This window comes from Rhinatrema bivittatum, chromosome 2 (assembly GCF_901001135.1).
Source record: "Rhinatrema bivittatum chromosome 2, aRhiBiv1.1, whole genome shotgun sequence".
Lineage (NCBI taxonomy): Eukaryota > Metazoa > Chordata > Amphibia > Gymnophiona > Rhinatrematidae > Rhinatrema > Rhinatrema bivittatum.
The window spans coordinates 152783659-152801996 of record NC_042616.1 but is presented as its reverse complement, the minus strand read 5'-3'; the positions used below and the strand labels follow the sequence as shown (position 1 = coordinate 152801996).

Sequence of the window (18338 nt, the reverse complement as noted above, 5' to 3'; positions counted from 1 at the left end):
CCTTTTTCCCTGAAAAATAATCGAAAGTTGGGACAGCACAGAAACTTTCCCACAGCAAAGTAAATCAATTAAGAATCCATACACTAAGATGACGGCAGAGGCATATATATTCTAGGAGCACACCATCTGGATCTCCCATATGGAGGAGCCCAAATCCTCTGTTCTTCCCCTAACAAATTGGTTTCTGCGAGGATCGACTGGCAGATGGAGATTTCAAGCTAACAATAAAACTTTAAAGGCTAGTCTAGCTTGCAACACTTGTATACAGGCAGGGACCACAGGGAGTGTACCAATGTGGCATTCAGGAATCTTGAAGCAGCATGGACTGGGATTTTTAAAGAAAACTCCAGCAGGACAAAAGGCCTTGCCTCCTTTAGGTTCCTTCTTTTTCTTCGTTAGATCCTTTCTCCCCAGACTGTTATGGCTCCCGGGATCAGATGTAAATGCCAACTATTCCCCAAAAGTGAGCATCGATTGAATATGCCACAGTCCATGGGTATATTATTAGTGGGTGATTACAAGATGATTTTTCACTCTTAGGCTCATGTGATGATAGATATGCTGGGAGACACAGCCTGTTGATCAGTATGTGCTGCTTTACCAGATACAGTGTCTGTGAAGGCTATAGCAGCCCAAAAAATGTATATATGGTTAGCCATGTTAGCTAGTTTAAACAATGTCCTTTATATGAAACAAGAGGAGTTCGTTGTCTAAGACATTCCAGCCAGGGTCCATATTCTTTGGATCAGAACCATTTTGTTTATTGACACATACAGCTCTTTTAAGGGTCACTTGGGTTAGATCCTACAACCCGAATGGTAGATTCAACAGCACGCTCAACACAGGCCTGTATTTTGATCACCAACTGTGATCTGCGTCAGTCTAAAATCTCATCTGCATATGAGTAATTATAGCATTATGTCTTCCGGTGAGGCTGAACCTGTTCTACAACATCTACCTGCCTGCTAATTTTAGTGTGCACAAGCTGTCTTTTCAGTCCAATGTAGTGTACATGTTAAGGGATTTTTGCATAACGTCATTGTTAATACATGCACAATTGCCTTAATGTGCATGATAATAAGCTTTATTGCATAGGTCAGGGGTGGCCAACTCCGGTCATCAAGAACCACAAACAGGTTTGGGTTTCAGGATATGCACAATGAATATGCGTGAGAGAGATGTGCATGAACTGCCTCCATTGTATGCAAATCTATCTCATTTCATGCATATTCATAGTGGATATCCAGAAAACTAGACCTCTTTGTGTCTCTTGAGGACCAGAGTTGGCCATCCCTGGCATAGGTCGCTAAGCAGAGGTTTCAGAGGATAGAATTGGTGTACCATGTTGGAACACCAAAAATAACATTTAAAAAAAATAATCACCAAAGTAGATTAGGTAGAGATGATACATTTATTACGCTAGCAAGTGTTGAATTGTGTAGGCTTTGTAGACTGCTGAAGTTTCTTTCCTTGGGCATTTTCTAAGCGTAGTATTGCCCTTTAGTGTGAAGATTTAGTTGATGTATTGGTCCTGGAGGAAACTATAGTCTGTGTAAATTTCATACCTTTGTGGGGCCTTTCAAAGATATCACAGCTTACAAAAGCAGTACTGCACTTTCAGCTTTCCAATTAATATGTTAACACTTGGAAAAGAACAACCCCCCCCCCCCCCCCCCGCCCTGTACATTAAATGAAACCAAAATATCTGTTGCTGTATAGTGTTTGCCTTTTCTTTTCAGTGACGTTGTAATAGTGTTGATTTTGTAATTTTAATATTCTTGAATGAAAACAAGGGAAGAATAGACCTGTCAATATCACTAGGAGAAGAGGACTCTGTAGTACAGAATACATGCATTTCATTCGACCATGGTATATCGTGTATTGCTTGGTAATGAACTTCAATAGTGAAATAATTATATTTCACAATACTAGCACTTTGAAGGGTAATGGGCCTGATTCAAATCTTCTATAGATCTCAACAGATACAGTGGCTCATTTATTCAAAGTTTGTGCCAATGTTTTTCCTGCCATTTCTGAATAAATGGGGTGTTTGCGTTGAAGAATCTGGTACATATTTTTTCATCGATTGAGATGGGACTTATTTATTGAAGGTGCAAACCTTCAATAAATGAGTCCCATTGTGTCCTTTATTTGGCCTGCATGGGAATCAAGCATGACTAAAAACATGTATCTGCTGACTTTTGAGAGCTTTCATGAGCACCGCCATGAGAAGTCAATTCATATTTTCCAAAATGAGCAAATGAAATGCTAAGGCAGATTCTCAAGCAATAGTACCTTTACCAAAACCATTTCCATGCTTATATTTTGCTAAGTGTGGAATTTCTAAATTCAGATAGGATTTATACTATTATAATTGTACCCTCAGCAGAAAATGAATGAGCCCATGACTGAGATAAATGTGCATAATTTAAACAATTGCTGGAGCATTGCAGGAAGACCTTGTGAAACTGGAAAATTTGGCATCAAAATGGCAGATGAAATTTATTGTGGTTAAGTGCAAGGTGATACATATAGGGAAAAATAACCCATGCTATAGGTTAGGTTCCATATTAGGTGCTACCACCCAAGAAAGAGATCTAGGCGTCATAGTGGATAACACATTGAAATCGTCAGTTCAGTGTGCTGCGGCAATCAAAAAAGCAAACAGAATGTTGGGAATTATTAGAAAAGGAATGGTGAATAAAACGGAAAATGTCATAATGCCTCTGTATCGCTCCATGGTGAGACCGCACCTTGAATACTGTGTACAATTCTGGTCGCCGCATCTCAAAAAAAGATATAGTTATGATGGAGAAGGTACAGAGAAGAGTGACCAAAATGATAAGGGGAATGGAACAGCTCCCCTATGAGGAAAGACTAAAGAGGTTAGGACTTTTCAGCTTGGAGAAGAGACGGCTGAAGGGGGATATGATAGGTGTTTAAAATCATGAGAGGTCTAGAACAGGTAGATGTGAATCTGTTATTTACTCTTTCAGATAATAGAAAGACTAGGGGGCACTCCATGAAGTTAGCATGTGGCACATTTAAAACTAATCGGAGAAAGTTCTTTTTCACTCAACACACAATTAAACTCTGGAATTTGTTGCCAGAGGATGTGGTTAGTGCAGTTAGTATATCTGTGTTTAAAAAAGGATTGAATAAGTTCTTGGAGGAGAAGTCCATTACCTGCTATTAATTAAGTTGACTAAGAAAATAGTCAACCATAACATGGAATAGATTTAGTTTTTGGGTACTTGCCAGGTTTTTATGGCCTGGATTGGCCACTGTTGGAAACAGGATGCTGGGCTTGATGGACCCTTAGTCTGACTCATTATCTAATGGTCCAACTGACTCCTTCACTGGCTTTCTGTGAGTTTTTTCCTCTACGGCCAACTTCTTTTCAAATTCTCTCTTAGCCTGTCTTATCAATGTCTTACATTTAACTTGCCAACGCTTATCTATTATCCTATTTTCTTCTGTTGGATCCTTCTTCCAATTTTTGAATAAGATTTTTTGGCTAAAATAGCTTCTTTCACCTCCCCTTTTAACCATGCCGGTAATCGTTTTTCCTTCTTTCCACCTTTTTTAATGTGTGGAATACATCTGGACTGTGCTTCTAGGAAGGTTTTTTTTTTTTTAACAATGACGACGCCTCTTGCACACCTTTTACCTTTGTAGTTGCTCCTTTCAGTTTTTTTGTAACAATTTTTCTCATTTTATCAAAGTTTCCCATTTGAAAGTTTAGCACGAGAGCCATGGATTTGCTTACTGTCCCCCTTCCAGTCATTAATTCAAATTTGATCATATTATAATCACTATTGCCAAGTGGCCTCACCACTGTTACCTCGCTCACCAAATCCTGTGCTCCACTGATAATTAGATCTAAAATTGCTCCCTCTCTTGTCGGTTCCTGAACCAATTGCTCCATAAAAATGTCATTTATTCCATCCATTTCTAGCATGTACCGATGAAACATTTACCCAGTCAATATTGGGGTAATTGAAGTCTCCCATTGTTACCACACTACCAATTTGGTTAGCTTCCCTAATTTCTCTTAGCATTTCACTGTCAGTCTCACCATCTTGACCAGCTGGACGGTAGTATACTCCTATAGTCTTCCCCGACACACAAGGGATTTCTACCTATAAAGATTCAATTGTGCATTTAGTCTCATGCAGGATGTTTATCCTGTTGGACTCTATGCCATCCTGGACATAAAGCGCCACACTGCCTCCCAGATGCTCCTCTCTGTCATTGCGATATAATTTGTACCCCGGTATAGCACTGTCCCATTGGTTGTCCTCCTTCCACATGTCTCTGAAATGCCAATTAAGTCTGTCATCATCCACTGCTATACATTCTAATTCTCCCATCTTACTTTACTTTACTATATGTCCAGTCTTGCAGGAGTTATCTTAAATTGGAGAGCTTGATTTAAGATATTAGTGATTGTTTTATATCCATGTGCTTTAGATGGCAAGATATGGAAATGTTCTCCTACATGATTATTGAGGTCTCAGGACTTAAATTTATTAGGTGTACCCTCTGTGCAAGACTGTAAATTGCAGATTACATAAAGTAAGGCTTTCACTCATTTGGCTTCATTTTTGTGGAATGCCTTGCTTGCTGAATTACGCAACATTAAGGATATAAAAATGTTTAGAAAGCAGGTTAAGGCATTCTGTTTAAATGTTTTAGCTAGCATTTGTTACTATATTCATGTGATATGTTATGCTGTAGACTGACATGTTGCACTGTTTAATTTGTATTATGTATGGTTGTCATATACTCCATACCAAACACACTGTGGAGGCTGCGGAATATAAGAAATTACAAATAAAATAAATACTATACTAAAAGAGATTTTTTGAGGAAATATTTATTTATTTATTTATTATTTTTGTTATACCGAGTTTCATGATAGGGATCACATCAACCCGGTTTACAAATAACAATGTGTGCAAAGTATAGCGTAACGTAATAAATATTTCCAATACAAATTTGAACTTTAAATACAGAGAATCAATTAAAAGGTGTGAGAAAGTTACAATATAACAGGGAAAATTAACTTGGAACTGGAAGAGGGGAGAGGTTAAACAATGCAATATTTACATTTAACACAATTAAAGTGATAGTGCAGCAGAGTAAGTAAATAAGCCTATTTGCATGAATGTGACGGTACATAAATATGAGCGGTAATATAAACAAGAGAATCAATATGACACAGTAGAGTATGGTGATGATATGATAAAACTCAAAACGTAATAGTGATAAGATTATGATAGGTGGATTCTTATTTGGATCCAGAGGTTACATGGCAGTTTGTGTTGATGAGTGTATTTTATTCAAGGCTTGGAAATGCTTTTTTGAAAAGCCAAGTTTTTAGTCTTTTCCTAAATGTTAGAGCGCATGGCTCTTGTCTTAGATCAGGTGGTATAGAGTTCCACAGAACTGGACCTGCTGTAGAGACGGCTCTGAGACTCAAAGATTTATGTTGATAGGTTTTGGCATTTGGAATTTGGAGTGACTCTTTGTAGTATTCCCTAATAGGTCTGGCAGAAGTGTATTTTTTAAATGGTATTTGAAGATCTAGTTGTGTGAGTTGGTTGATGGTCTTGTATATGATGTTGATGGATTTATACATGATTCTATAGTGGATTGGTAGCCAATGAAGTTTTTGGAGGATAGGGGAGATGTGGTCCATTTTCCTGTTGTTTCTGCTACTAATGATAATAGAAACCTGCGTATCCTGAGAAATCATGATTTTTATCAGTTTTACTTTGACTGCTGGTAACCCCAGAATTGTGAAATAAATTCTGTTTGAAGGTTCCCTTTCGAGTGAGGCCCTCCTTTTCCCCAAGGCATGGGTGTGACTGAGGCTGCCGTTATCAGTTGTGGAAGAAGTTGGGGAGCAAGCGGAGATGGGTCCCAGAGGGGGAAAGAGGCATTTGATTGGACCTTCCTTGTCCAGCATAATAACTGCAATCCTTGCCTCTGAGCTAGATCCATTACACCATCATCTGCTTAACCTTTTTTTGTTTTTCAGCCCACGTAGAGACCAATGCTCAGCTCACAAACAGGCATCAGACCCTAAGTCAATTTATGTGCCCTGAAAGCAGGTTACACATGTTTAACGTTACCCACAGTGAGGCGTTCCCATGGCTGGGGCTGGGCAGGAACTTACACTTACACCTCTACTTTTGATTTTCTTCAGAAAACTACCCACACAAAATAGTAGATGTATATGTGTGCAGTTTTCCTGAGATGATTTCCAAAGTGAAAGTACACTTGTACTTAACACTTTGAAAATTGTGACATATTCTGTGGGTAGAAGGTACCTGCAAACTTTGTGCCAATGCGAGCAGTTAGAAAATTACCCCCATTATGTCTCTCATCTTATTGTGGCCAGTTTTATTGACTGTTAAAATCATAACTGTGTCTGTATTGTTATTTTTGGATTTGGCAATCCCATTTTGATCTTTTGAACTTCTAACTCAGTTGGAATTTGGGCTCGGATTTGCTGCCATAAACCTTCATTCACGTGGTTTAAGTCTCAAGGGCACACAAACATATCGTTTTCTTCAGTGCTGCACTGGCTAGCAGTTAACTCCCATGCTTGACTCTCTATCCCATGGGGGATTCTTTTCATGGGGGGACGCCCTCGCTTAGGGTCTGGTCCATGGTGTCTCATTTCAAGTGTGTGTTTTTAGCAGCTGCATCCCAAGGGATGAGATGCTGGGACAAATCAGACAGGACCAGGCTTTGGGTGTTAAAATAAAGTTTACTGATTGGTAATAATTAAATAAAAGTCCATTTGTTCATAATGTTGAAGTAACATCTGACTGCTGGTATGTATGTATTTCTCTGTAGGTAGGTTTCCTTTGGTTTCAGGCATTTGGCTAGAGCTCCCATGGTGATTTTTAGGGATGTGCAGCAGGGATGGATTCGTCCCATTTGGTATTCGTATTCGTCGGGACCCAAATCCATTGCATCTGTTCTCGGGGGACCCCGATCCGTTCATTAGTTACATATGTATTTGTTTCCCAAAAAACCCCCCATCCCAACCATTTAAATTTAATTAACTACAACCCCCCACCCTCCTGACCCCCGCAAGACTTGCCAAAAGTCCCTGGTGGTCCAGCGGGGGTCCTGGAGCGATCTCCTGCACTCAGGCCATCTGATGCCCTTATTCAAAATGGCGCCGATAGCCTTTGCCCTTACTTTGTCACAGGGGCTACCAGTGCCATTGATCGTACCCTGTCACATGGTAGGAGCACAAGATGGCGCCAGCCATTCATTGCTCCTACAATGTGACAGGGGCCAACCAATGGCACCAGTAGCCCCTGAGACATAGTAAGGGCAAAGGCTATCAGCGCCATTTTGAATACCGGCAGCCGACAGCCTGAGTGCAGGAGATCGCTCCAGGACCCCTGCTGGACCACCAGGGACTTTTGGCAAGTCTTGGGGATGGGGGGGTCAGGAGGGTGGGGGTTTATTCGTTAGTGATACATTGCATTCGTGGGGGTTCACCATACGTTTCATGCCCCCCACGAATACGAATATGGCATATACGTTGCAGATTGCCAATACGTTGCAAACGAATGCACAACCCTAGTGATTTTACATGCACCAAGCTCACCCAGCGGCTAACTGGGAATGCTATTGGAGGGATCCCCACATTCACAGCAAAACAGTCCTACCTGCCTCATATTCTGCCTGGACACCCAGCCTGTCCTGGTCCCATAGGTGGAGATCCGGTTGAGGTCTCCTGATCTTGCACATTCTCCTTATTTGTTATTATTGGGGACTTCTTTTGAAGGAAAAGTCAAAATTTGATCAGGCTGTTCCAGTCTGCATCCTTGTGGGGAGGGGTGGATCTGAAAAATCTCCACACACTTCCAAAATATCCTTCCAAAAGGTAAAACTGGATACATCTTCAGCCATCACTGTCTCTCTCAGCCGGGTGTCACTGGTGCTTGTCTCACCTAGGGTTTAGAGTGGGCTCACATGGCTTCAGTCCTCTGGTCGAGAGCCCTTTTGCCCCAAAAGGAAATCTGGCTTAAAATCTGTCTCTCTGTAATTAATGTGAGAAGAACCCTCTGGTAGAAGTGTGTACAATGAGGTATCACTTTGAACTGAAGGTGCAGGGTGAGGCTGGGAGGCCTCACCAGAGACTAACACCAAACCATCTAAAATGGCTTGGAAGAAATGGGGTGAGTTGTTCAAGTCAGATCCTCCAGGTTGGGAGGGGCTGAGAGGGATGGAAGACTCATAATATTAATGTTTTTTACAGGGACCTAGTGGCACACACAATTACTTGGGGACTTCTTTGCACTACTTTATGTATTTTGATTTTTATATTTCCTCCCACCTCGCAGTTCTTGGCTGGCAGCCTGCTGGAACCCTGCTGTTAGGTGTTGCCATTGCATGATAATTAGGAGTATGTGTATGTGCTTTCTTATACTGTATTTTGACAGTTTAAAGGCTTCAGAGATAGGCATATATTATTAAATATTGTTCCAATTAATTCCCCTCCCTTGTCCATCAGTAACTATGCAGCACTCATGCTTTTTAGTCATGTAACAATGATCAGCTCAACACAACCTTCATTATATTTGATCCACAATGGAAGGAATGGGTTAGTAGGAGAAGCATTCAGTACCTTCACTTTTCAACTCCTAGGACATAATTCAAAAAAGACAGGAAAAAGAGGATTCATCTGGTTGTTATAATTCCAAACTGAACAAAAATGTGAATGGCTTGCACACTTTAAGAGGTTTGCTGGGAAAATGGTGTCCCTGTCCCGTCTAAATCCCCCTCCCAAATCAGCCTCGCTCCACCACGTAAGAAAGCTTTATTTCTGTATAGACAATGCATATGATGTGCATGTTGTATGTGTGCAGTTATGTCAAGCACACCTGTGGAGCCAAAAACAAAAAAGGGTCAGAAGGACAAAAGATTTTAGAATTCGTAATAGTGTAAAAAGATATGAAAGAAATCATCCAGTTCTGGTAGGACTACACAAAGGGGCTTTTTTTTTTTTGCCAGCCTAGCTTATGGTTCCTGAAATGCTTAATGAAATCACGGAGTTACCTTTGTGAAGGACAATCAGTCATCTTCAGTTCTATGGTGGCACACAGGAGCTTTAGAGAAGGGGGGAGGGAAATGTCAGTCAGGTTCCATGGATATCAAAAGGAGTTAAAAATCAGCTATTCAACTTCATTCAAATGACTTTGAATGCAGCCCTTGGCAGACATAGCAAATATTTCTTTTGCTCTCTGTTAAAGATGAGAAAACCAGCTCACAGGTGAATTTACTGACCGGAAGAACTTTGGCTCACTTGGCAGGGGCGACATGGTAGGGGTTGGCATTCACCCTACAGTTTCTGGTGAGGCTGTCTGATGCCAACGCTCTGAGAGAGCACGCGAGCTTCTGCCTGACTTCTTAGGTGGGCAGAATGTGGACAATGAGGTATCACTTTGAGCTGAAGGTGCAGGGTGAGGCTGGGAGGCCTCACCAGAGTGTAACACCAAACCATCTAAAATGGCTGGGCTAAATAGGGTGACTTGTTCAATCCAGAACCTCCAGGTTGGGAGGGGCTGAGAGGGATGGAAGACTCAATGATACCTCATTGTTCACCAAGGGACTTATGTGGACATATCTATCTCCTATTTCACTCCTAAGCATGCTGTTTGAATGAGTGAATACAGATCTTCATCTCTTTCCTGCCCTTGTCTTCCTGTCACCCTTACTCCAGATGTTTGATGCAAGTTCCACTGTGATTTTAGTAGTCTTTTGAGCAGTTGTTTTGGGTATATGTGTGCGACAGTATACTGCAGGTCTTCATGTACAATAATAATGTGGCACTCTCTTCTTTTTTTCAGGCTTATGGAAAAGGGGCTAGAAGAAAAAACAGATTTAAAGGGTCTGATGGCAGCACATCATCTGACACTACCTCTAATAGTTTTGTCCGACAGGTATGTTTTCATCTTTTATTTTATTTTTGCAGTGTTCAATTTTGTTGGCTGCATAAACAAATATATTTTGTTTGGTCATGATAGACTGGTAGCTAAATGAGTATAGGATACTATAATGTTGAGAAGTATAGGCCCTGTTTCTAAAAAGGTTTGTTCCATTTTGTGCCTGTGGTAGGACTTTTATTTTAATAAGGCCCTACCACACATCAAGTCCCTCCTACCACACAAACCACACATCAAGTCCCTCCTCAAAGCAGGTTTCTACAAACTCCAGATCCTCAAAAAACTCAAGCCCTTACTCCATACTCAAGACTTCAGATTAGTCCTACAGTCCACTATTTTCTCCAAAGTGGACTACTGCAACGCCCTCCTACTAGGCCTCCCCTTCTCCACCATCAAACCCCTACAAACTCTTCAAAACGCCATGGCTCGTATCCTTACTAACACACGTAAAAGAGAGCATATCACACCCATCTTAGTAGACCTACATTGGCTGCCCATCCAGTTCCGCTCCCAATACAAAACCCTTACTATTCTTCACAACACCCTCTACAATAACAACTCCCCCTGGCTTAAAGAAATGCCCCACTTCCACCTCTCCACCCGCCAGACTAGATCCACCTCCACAGGCACCCTCCACACTCCCCCCCTCAAAACTGCCCGCCTATCCACCACCAGAGAAAGAGCCTTTACCATCGCAGGCCCCGCCCTCTGGAATTCCCTCCCCACATACCTCCGTCTTGAACCCTCCCTAACCATCTTCAAAAAAGGCATTAAGACCTGGCTCTTCCGACAGGCTTACCACTGCTCCAGCCCCTCGTAGTCCACCCCCCTAAATCTGCCCCGGCCCCCTATAGTCTACCCCCCTGAAACCCCCCCAATCGCTCCCCCCTGTCTCTCCCCTGCCTCACCACCCTGAATCCACCCGAGCCTCACCCGTCAAACCCACCCATACCCCCACCCTCCCTCCCCCTACCCTTTCCCTATACCCCCGCCACCCTCCCACCGTGCTCCACTGTAACCCAGTTAAAACTTACAACCTATATGTCGAAATCAAGACTCCGTTATTACCTGCTGTAACTGCTGTAAATAAGCTAATACTTTATATATATGTGTTTAATTGTTTAATAAGTTATCTATATAATCCACCATAACTGCTGTAATTAAGCTTTAATATTTATCATTATATAATCTATTTATTCCTCATTAACCGCTGTAAAAAATCAACCTTGTTCTAACCTCATTAAGCAACCTATCCTGTAAATACTGATATGTTCCTTGTACCTTTCTCAGCTGCTGTCTTTCCTCCTTTACCTCTCTCCCCCCTTTTCCCCCCCCCCTCTTTTCGCTCCTGCTCCACTCCCCCACTCCCTGTTTTTTGTAATTTCCTCCTTTCTCAAGTTTATTGTAAACCGGTGTGATGTGCTTGCACGAACACCGGTATATTAAAAGCTGTTAAATAAATAAATAAAATAAATATGTGGGCTAAAGGCATTTTAATAATGGTTTAATTTGAGGATGCTGGATGAATTATATTATTATTATTATTATTATTATTATTATTAACTCTGGATGATGATGATTTCTGAGCTGGTGATGTTTGATGGAGGACCTGGACTTGGACTGGTTGTTGCTCAATTTTAATTTCCGCAGCTCAATCTGTGCAACATGTACAAATATTTATAGTCAGATGATCTTTCAGAAACAAATGGTAACATTTGGACCTGCTTCCCATGAAATAATGAGTCAATGTGATGCGGGAAAATTGCTGATGAAACAGTGCCTTTGCTGAGCATTGTGAAGCTCACAGGCCCAAATCAGCCATATCCTGGGAGACAAGCCAAGCCATTGCTAACTCATCCATCTCTGCTGTAGTATAATTATTACATGCTTTATATTTATTTTTGTGTTTTGTGTGAAAACAATAATGGGTTCTTTGGTAAGGTTAGATTGTTTCTTTTGGATCACTAAAATTACTTAATGAGATTCAGGAATGCGTTTCGTACTAGCCAAACTATTTTGACATCTAGAATCCTGTGTTGTATTGTTAGAAAATGAGAGAAACCCTGCATGGGAGTGTTAGATTGATATGAAAGCTCACAGAAGTGCTGTTTATAGTAGTTTCTGCGACGTCGTCAATCCTAATGCTAGTCAAGTTAGTAAACTGGTGGTTTTGACTACTGTCCACTGCATAGGAACAATTAAAATAAAATACATGTTTTTTTTTCTTATCCTATGACATAAATTGCTTAGATTTTCAGTGCCATTTCTCTTGCTATAATGAACATCCCGTTGCTAGCCACAGCTTGAATTGTAGGATCTGTCAGGCAGAGCTTTTTGGGTCCTAACAGCAAAAGTGCCTGTATCCATCATGCATAGGGAATAATCCTTGCCGGTTAATTGAATGTGCTGGTTATCTGAAGGCCCCCCTGCTTCCTGTTCCAGGCAGCATCTTGCAGGGCCCAGGATGGGAGCAGGTGATGCTGGTGTGGACAAAGCACAGAACATAGCAAAGAGAAGCTATTCTGCTGTCCCTTGCAGAGAAGAGAAGGGGGAAAGGATGATGCAGAAGTGAAGGGAGCTCCGAGCTGAGGAAAGCTACCGTGTTCCCTGATGTTGATTAGCATTTTGTTTAAACCTTCTTATCAGCACAAAAAAAAAATTTTTTTTTTAAGGTTTTGCTGCTGGATGTTGGTTTGTTGAGCTTTCCGCTAGGCTGAGTGCTGGATATTAGGGCTTTTACTGTATATGTTTTCAGTTGAATTCAGCTGAAGGAGAAAGGAGTTTTAATTTCAGAAACTGTAGTTTATTTTCCCATCCTAAAATGTTAGCCCAAGGAAAGAAAGTAAACCTGATTGTACAAAGAGGTGTGTGGGGGAGGGGGCGGGAAGAATGGTAGCACAACCAGTAGCTGTATTCTGATTGGCTGACTTCAAGCTGCACAAAAGTTGCATGGCAGGAGGGATGAATACCAGTCAAGGCTTCAGCTCTGCCCCAATTGGCTGAGCTCTGCTCAGGAAATCCGTGGATAGGTTCATTCAGTCACAGAAGAAACTTGCTAAAACAGCATCCATTGTAAGATTAAATCCAATGAAACACAAAAATCAATGACTTCAGGACACACGAAATAGCAAGATTTTATAGAAAGCTGAATCTGGCATAGCATATGTTGAGATTTACTGTAGAAAAAAAAATGCTCTACCCGGTTGCATGTCATCAAGTTCAACCCCAGTTTTTTTTTCTGTCTACAAAGATTTTTGTGAAAACATGACCCTACCAAATTGTAGTTATTTTTTAAGCCAAGTGTTGGAAAAAATTAAATCTGATAATTAGACTGCAGACATATTTGATATCTTTCCAACTGGTAAAGTGAAAAAAAAAAAAAATCAAAGTTTTATGCTCCTAAGGTTTTATCTTTTTAAGATAGTTTTTCATTTTCGGTGTTACCCTTACCAATTGGTAGCAGAAGAGGTACAGGCAGGAGAGGAAGGAGAATAAAGGAGACCCTCCAGCTTCACCTTGATCTCTTTTTTTTTACTCCACCCATCTGGAACCGCAGTTCTTAATCTGATCCTCCGGATCCACTCGGCCAACCTGGGTTTCAGCACAACGAATGTGCACGAGAGACGTTTACATACTGGGGGGCAGTTTAAGCATTCCCGCAATGCACGCAGCAGACCCACGGGTACTTTTATACTTGTGAGCCTGCAAGCAGATTTTCAAAGGGGAAACTCCCCGTGGGGCTGGGCAGCGCCAGAAGTACTTGTAAATCGGGCGCAAAGTTGGCATCATAAAGCGCATGCGGGGATTTCAAAATGAACACCCCCCGGGATGCTTGCCAGCCCTGTTCCCTGCTCCGCCCCTTTGCAAGCTGGGTGAAAGCACCTGCAGTGTGAATTAGCAAGGCTGCTTTTACCCACATAGGGGGGAAGGTCAATGTTCAGCTGCTGATTTTATTTACCCGAGTAACTACCGAGTTATCCTGATAAAATCGTCTGAATATTGTCCTTGTCAGGTATGGTGTATTTAAATCTATCTCTTACATATTCATTGTGGATATCCTGAAAACCAGGAGTAGGATGAGGACCACTGAACTAGGAGTTGCCCGTTTCTGTGGGTAATATTAATTAATTTTGTACAATGAAGGCCCTTTAGTTCATGGTAGTGTCACCCTATCCCCGGGTGCAGATTGCTACCCTATAAGGCCATAAAATGATTTGACTCTTCTGGGCTGGAACTTTCCAGGCTAGCTTAAACACAGGCTCCTGGCGGGGGGAGATTACTTCCAAGGTCCCGAGTGCTAAGGGCGACCCTTTGGTGTCTTTTGTTTTCACCCCTGGGAGAGGGGTATCTGTATGTCGTAGTGTGTGTGTGTTAAATAAATTTAAACCACGGTTGCCACTGATTCAGTGTCCAAAAACCAAAGTCTTTACTGTTTGAAATTTGATGAGGTTTGGCCCAACAACTTAATCCACAACACCACAGAGCCTTTCCCTATTATAATCTCTTTCCTCAATCTGTGCAGGAACCTCTGGCACCATAGCCAGGGAAACTTCTACCGTCCAGGGCTTGGAAAAACAGAGTTCCCAGATAGGCAGGGTATCCCTTAGATGGGCAGGTAACCCCTTCCAAACGGGCAAAAATATATAGTTACTCTGTCTGCACAGAGAGAGAAATTGTCTCCCTCCCCAGGTTGACCCCAGATGGGGGTCCTCAATGATTTTCAAGTTCTCTTTACTCGCAGATAGATGGTCTTCTAGGATCTCTTTGGTTCTCACACAGTCTCTTTATTTCTTCTTTCTGGATCCCTGATGGGCGGGATCCCCTTGAAGCATGTTGCTCTCTTGCCTCAAACAGGAAGGACTGGGCAGCCAAAACGTCCTCCTGGATCTTGAATTTAGTCTTTTTCTCTCAACTGAATTAAACACCGGAGTTCCTTCTTGTAGCAGGTCACTGACACCTTCTTCCTCATGGAAGGTATGGAGGGCAGGTCTTCCTTATCCTCCACAGCCCCATGCCCTGGGCCCAGACTGTGTACAGGCTCTTACAAGGTTCTTACCACTTTAAAGTCTTAAACCCAAAAAATATACCCAGAGGAAACCTCCTAGCCAGCCAGGGAGTGGACTGGAAAAGGAAACCCCTCCCGACCCTGGTCAGTCTTCTCAGGCAGGGTTTGCCTGGCTCCTCTCACTGGGCCTGGAAAACAACTTGAGCAAAACTCCTCACTACCTCCTAACTCTCAACAAACCATAAGGGACTGCCTCCCTATAGGATGCTGCTATATAAGACTCTCGAAGGTGATGGCCATTCCAGACTCCTCAAAGGGAGGGGCTGGGTACGAATGGTGCTTCCCCTTAATTACTAACCTACACTGCCTCTCTGAACATGAACTACCCAGGTCTTAACTGGTAGCCCGACAGGATGGTCAGGTTACAGTAGAAACATGCTCTTCCATATCTGGAGTGTAGCCACCAACTGCTGGCCAAAGCATAGTTTTAAAGTTTTCAGTGGGTTTTGGAGTGCGTTACTGAGACTGTCAAAAATGGCATTGTTTTAAGCAAAACTGACTGTTGAAGGTTCTGCATTGCTCGGATATTATTCTAAAGTCCAGTGATTACAAACATGGCGACGGTCCATATTTCTACATTCTGCATTATGACTACAGATGAATTTGTGATACAGACTGCAGGCTCCCCTGCTTACACCGAAAGAGTCAGGGTTTTATAAACATACTCTTTCAAGCCTTAAACACTGGCCTGCAGCCTGTTACGCTGTCTCCAGTTACAAACATGCCTATAAATAGTACTGCATTTATTATCTTCCTGCATTATTCTGAAACTCTTTTCTGTCTTAGAAATCTCAATCCCAGATGGCCATTTGCATATGGTGAAACCTGAACTTTTTTTTTTTTTTTGGGGGGGGGGGTCACATGATCAAACATACCTTATTTGCATGATATTTTCACAGTTCCAGGCTTGTAAGAATATATGGGTGTATTACTGATGCTTTTATCTTACTTTAAATCTCAAATCTTCTTAGCCTTATGACTTTACCATGGTCCCTAACAAAGACCACAGAAGGTTTTACCACAAAACCACCAAATACTTGCCATTTGTTCAGATAAAAGATGTTTTCTAGCAAGGACCTCGGATTCTCTTACATCGCTTATTAGGCACGGAAATAGTTGGAAAATTAAGTACTCTTATGTGTCTGAATAATGTGTTTTCCTCATTCATTTTTCCCTCTGCTTTTCTTAATTTATATTCTTTTTTTTGTCTTCTCTCCTGCTCTTCTATATTACCCTAACCACTTTTGCTATAGCCTGTCTTTCCCCTCACACACAATGGGGCAGATTTTTAAAGGCTACGCGCGTAACATACGCACGTAACCCGAGAAAATCTGCCCCTGCGCGCGCTGAGCCTGTTTTGCATAGGCTCGGCGGCACGCGCAAGCCCCGGGACGCGCGTGTGTCCCGGTGCTTGCAAAAAGGAGCGTTCTGGGGGTGGGACCGAGGCCTCCGGCACAGCTGCCATGCTGAGGGATGGCAGCTGTGCCGGAGATAAAGGTCAGGAGGGGGGTTTTAGTTAGGGCTGGGGGGGGGGGCTGGTTAGATAGGGGAAGGGAGGGAACGGTGGGGGGGTGGGCAGAAGGAAAGTTCCCTCCGAGGCCGCTCCAATTTCGAAGCGGCCTCGGAGGGACCGGGGAAAGCCATCGGGGCTCCCCTAGGGCTCGGCGCGTGCAAGGGGGTGCACAAGTGTGCACCCCCTTGCACGCGCCGACCCTGGATTCTATAACATGCGCGTGGCTCTGCACGCATGTTATAAAATCAAGCGTAGATTTGTTTGCGCCGGATTGCGCGAACAAATCTACGCCCCCGCACTTTTTAAAAAATCTGGCCCAATGCCTTTTAGCCTCTCGCCGGCTTCCACTCTTCCGGACTATACCTTTCCTTCTTCTTGCTCCTTTTCATTCCTTCTCTCTATTTCTCCTGTTTGCTCTTCCCCTCCTCCTTCTGTTTTCTATTATTTCTCTCCGTGCTCTGCTTTTCCTCTTTCCTTCCCCTATTGCTTTGATGCAGCACTCCCAGTTCCTCCATACCTGTTTCTCCTGCTTCCAGTTCAGCCTGTCTCTGTAGAAGAGTGGGGGGTGAGGGGCAAGCTTGATATCTGGCAGGTAGGGGTCCGGGAGTTTGTGGGACTCAGCAATCCGCTGTGCCAGGGAGGGAGGAGAAGGGAATTGGCCCAATTGGAAAATGAATGGAGCTAGGGGTAGGTTGGGCAGACACAAGATGTGGGAACCCAAGTGACTCAAGGGAGTTCGGATACTTTCCCAGTTCCACAGTGTGGGCAGATTTTACGATGTTTGCTGCAGACGCAGAAGCACAGGAAACAGTCTTGTTTATTCCATGCATAGGTCATTATTCTAGTGTGTAATTTTTACTGATGTGTGGCTGCGTTTGATCTTCCATAAGCAGTGCTACTGCCCCATGTCAGTCTTGAAAATGATATCAATTAGGAAGTCACCAGGGTTATGGTAAAATAAACACATTAAAAGACAAGCATATTTTCAGAGAGATGCTGTAAATCATATAAAATAAACACTCGGTTTCTTTTTTACAGGACCCTTAATAACAGTGCTATAAATTTACCCAGTCGTTAAAAGCAATGTAACTATTTTCGGAAAGCTGATAGTAGTTTGTGCATACATGTCCAGTCTATCGAAGACTTAAGTTTTTGTAAAGCCTGTAAGACCTGGACATTTTTTTAGGGATTTTAATTAAATGTTTCTAGAAGAATTGTCAAGTTTATGCATTTTAATTTTTAAACATTGATATTCTTTAATTTAGTCAATATTTTATTGATATTTGGTTATGTTTGGTCTTAATGTTGTTTGTAATTTTTGTTGTATGTTGTGTATGTGCCCAGAACCCTAGTTGAAGGGAAATGGAAATAATAAATAAATTAAGACACCATTAGAATTCTCTCAAAAAATGTTATATACACAGGTTTTTTTTTCTTTGTTTTACAAAATGGTATTGCTTCAAAATCTGATTCCATAGAGTGCCATAATTAAATCATTTAAGAAAATGTAAAAATTACCCCAGCAGAATAATTTTTAAAAATTAGAGCTAAATCTGATGAAACTGGAAAATGTATGGATTAAAGATTAATAAAATAGCATGGTCTTCAAAAAATGTCTATTCAGGTCTATCATGGCCAATGAAGTACTGGGGAGATGAGTGAGACACTTATTACCAAATTCAACATATATTTTTTTATAAACTCTTTGGAAACTTTGACATTCTACCCCCTCAAACAAATAATATTTTGCTTGCTTTCATTTTTTTTTTTTTACCAAATT

General features: G+C 41.9%; 1 protein-coding gene across 1 annotated transcript in view; it reads left to right on the top strand.

The window, feature by feature from the left end:
* The window catches only part of CACNB2 (calcium voltage-gated channel auxiliary subunit beta 2), a 731917-nt gene that overhangs the window by 15033 nt on the left and 698546 nt on the right, over positions 1 to 18338 (top strand). Inside the window, exon 3 of the mRNA XM_029588744.1 lies at positions 9885 to 9977. Coding sequence (XP_029444604.1) covers positions 9885 to 9977 — 93 coding nt within the window. The remainder of the gene's footprint in view (positions 1 to 9884; positions 9978 to 18338) is intronic.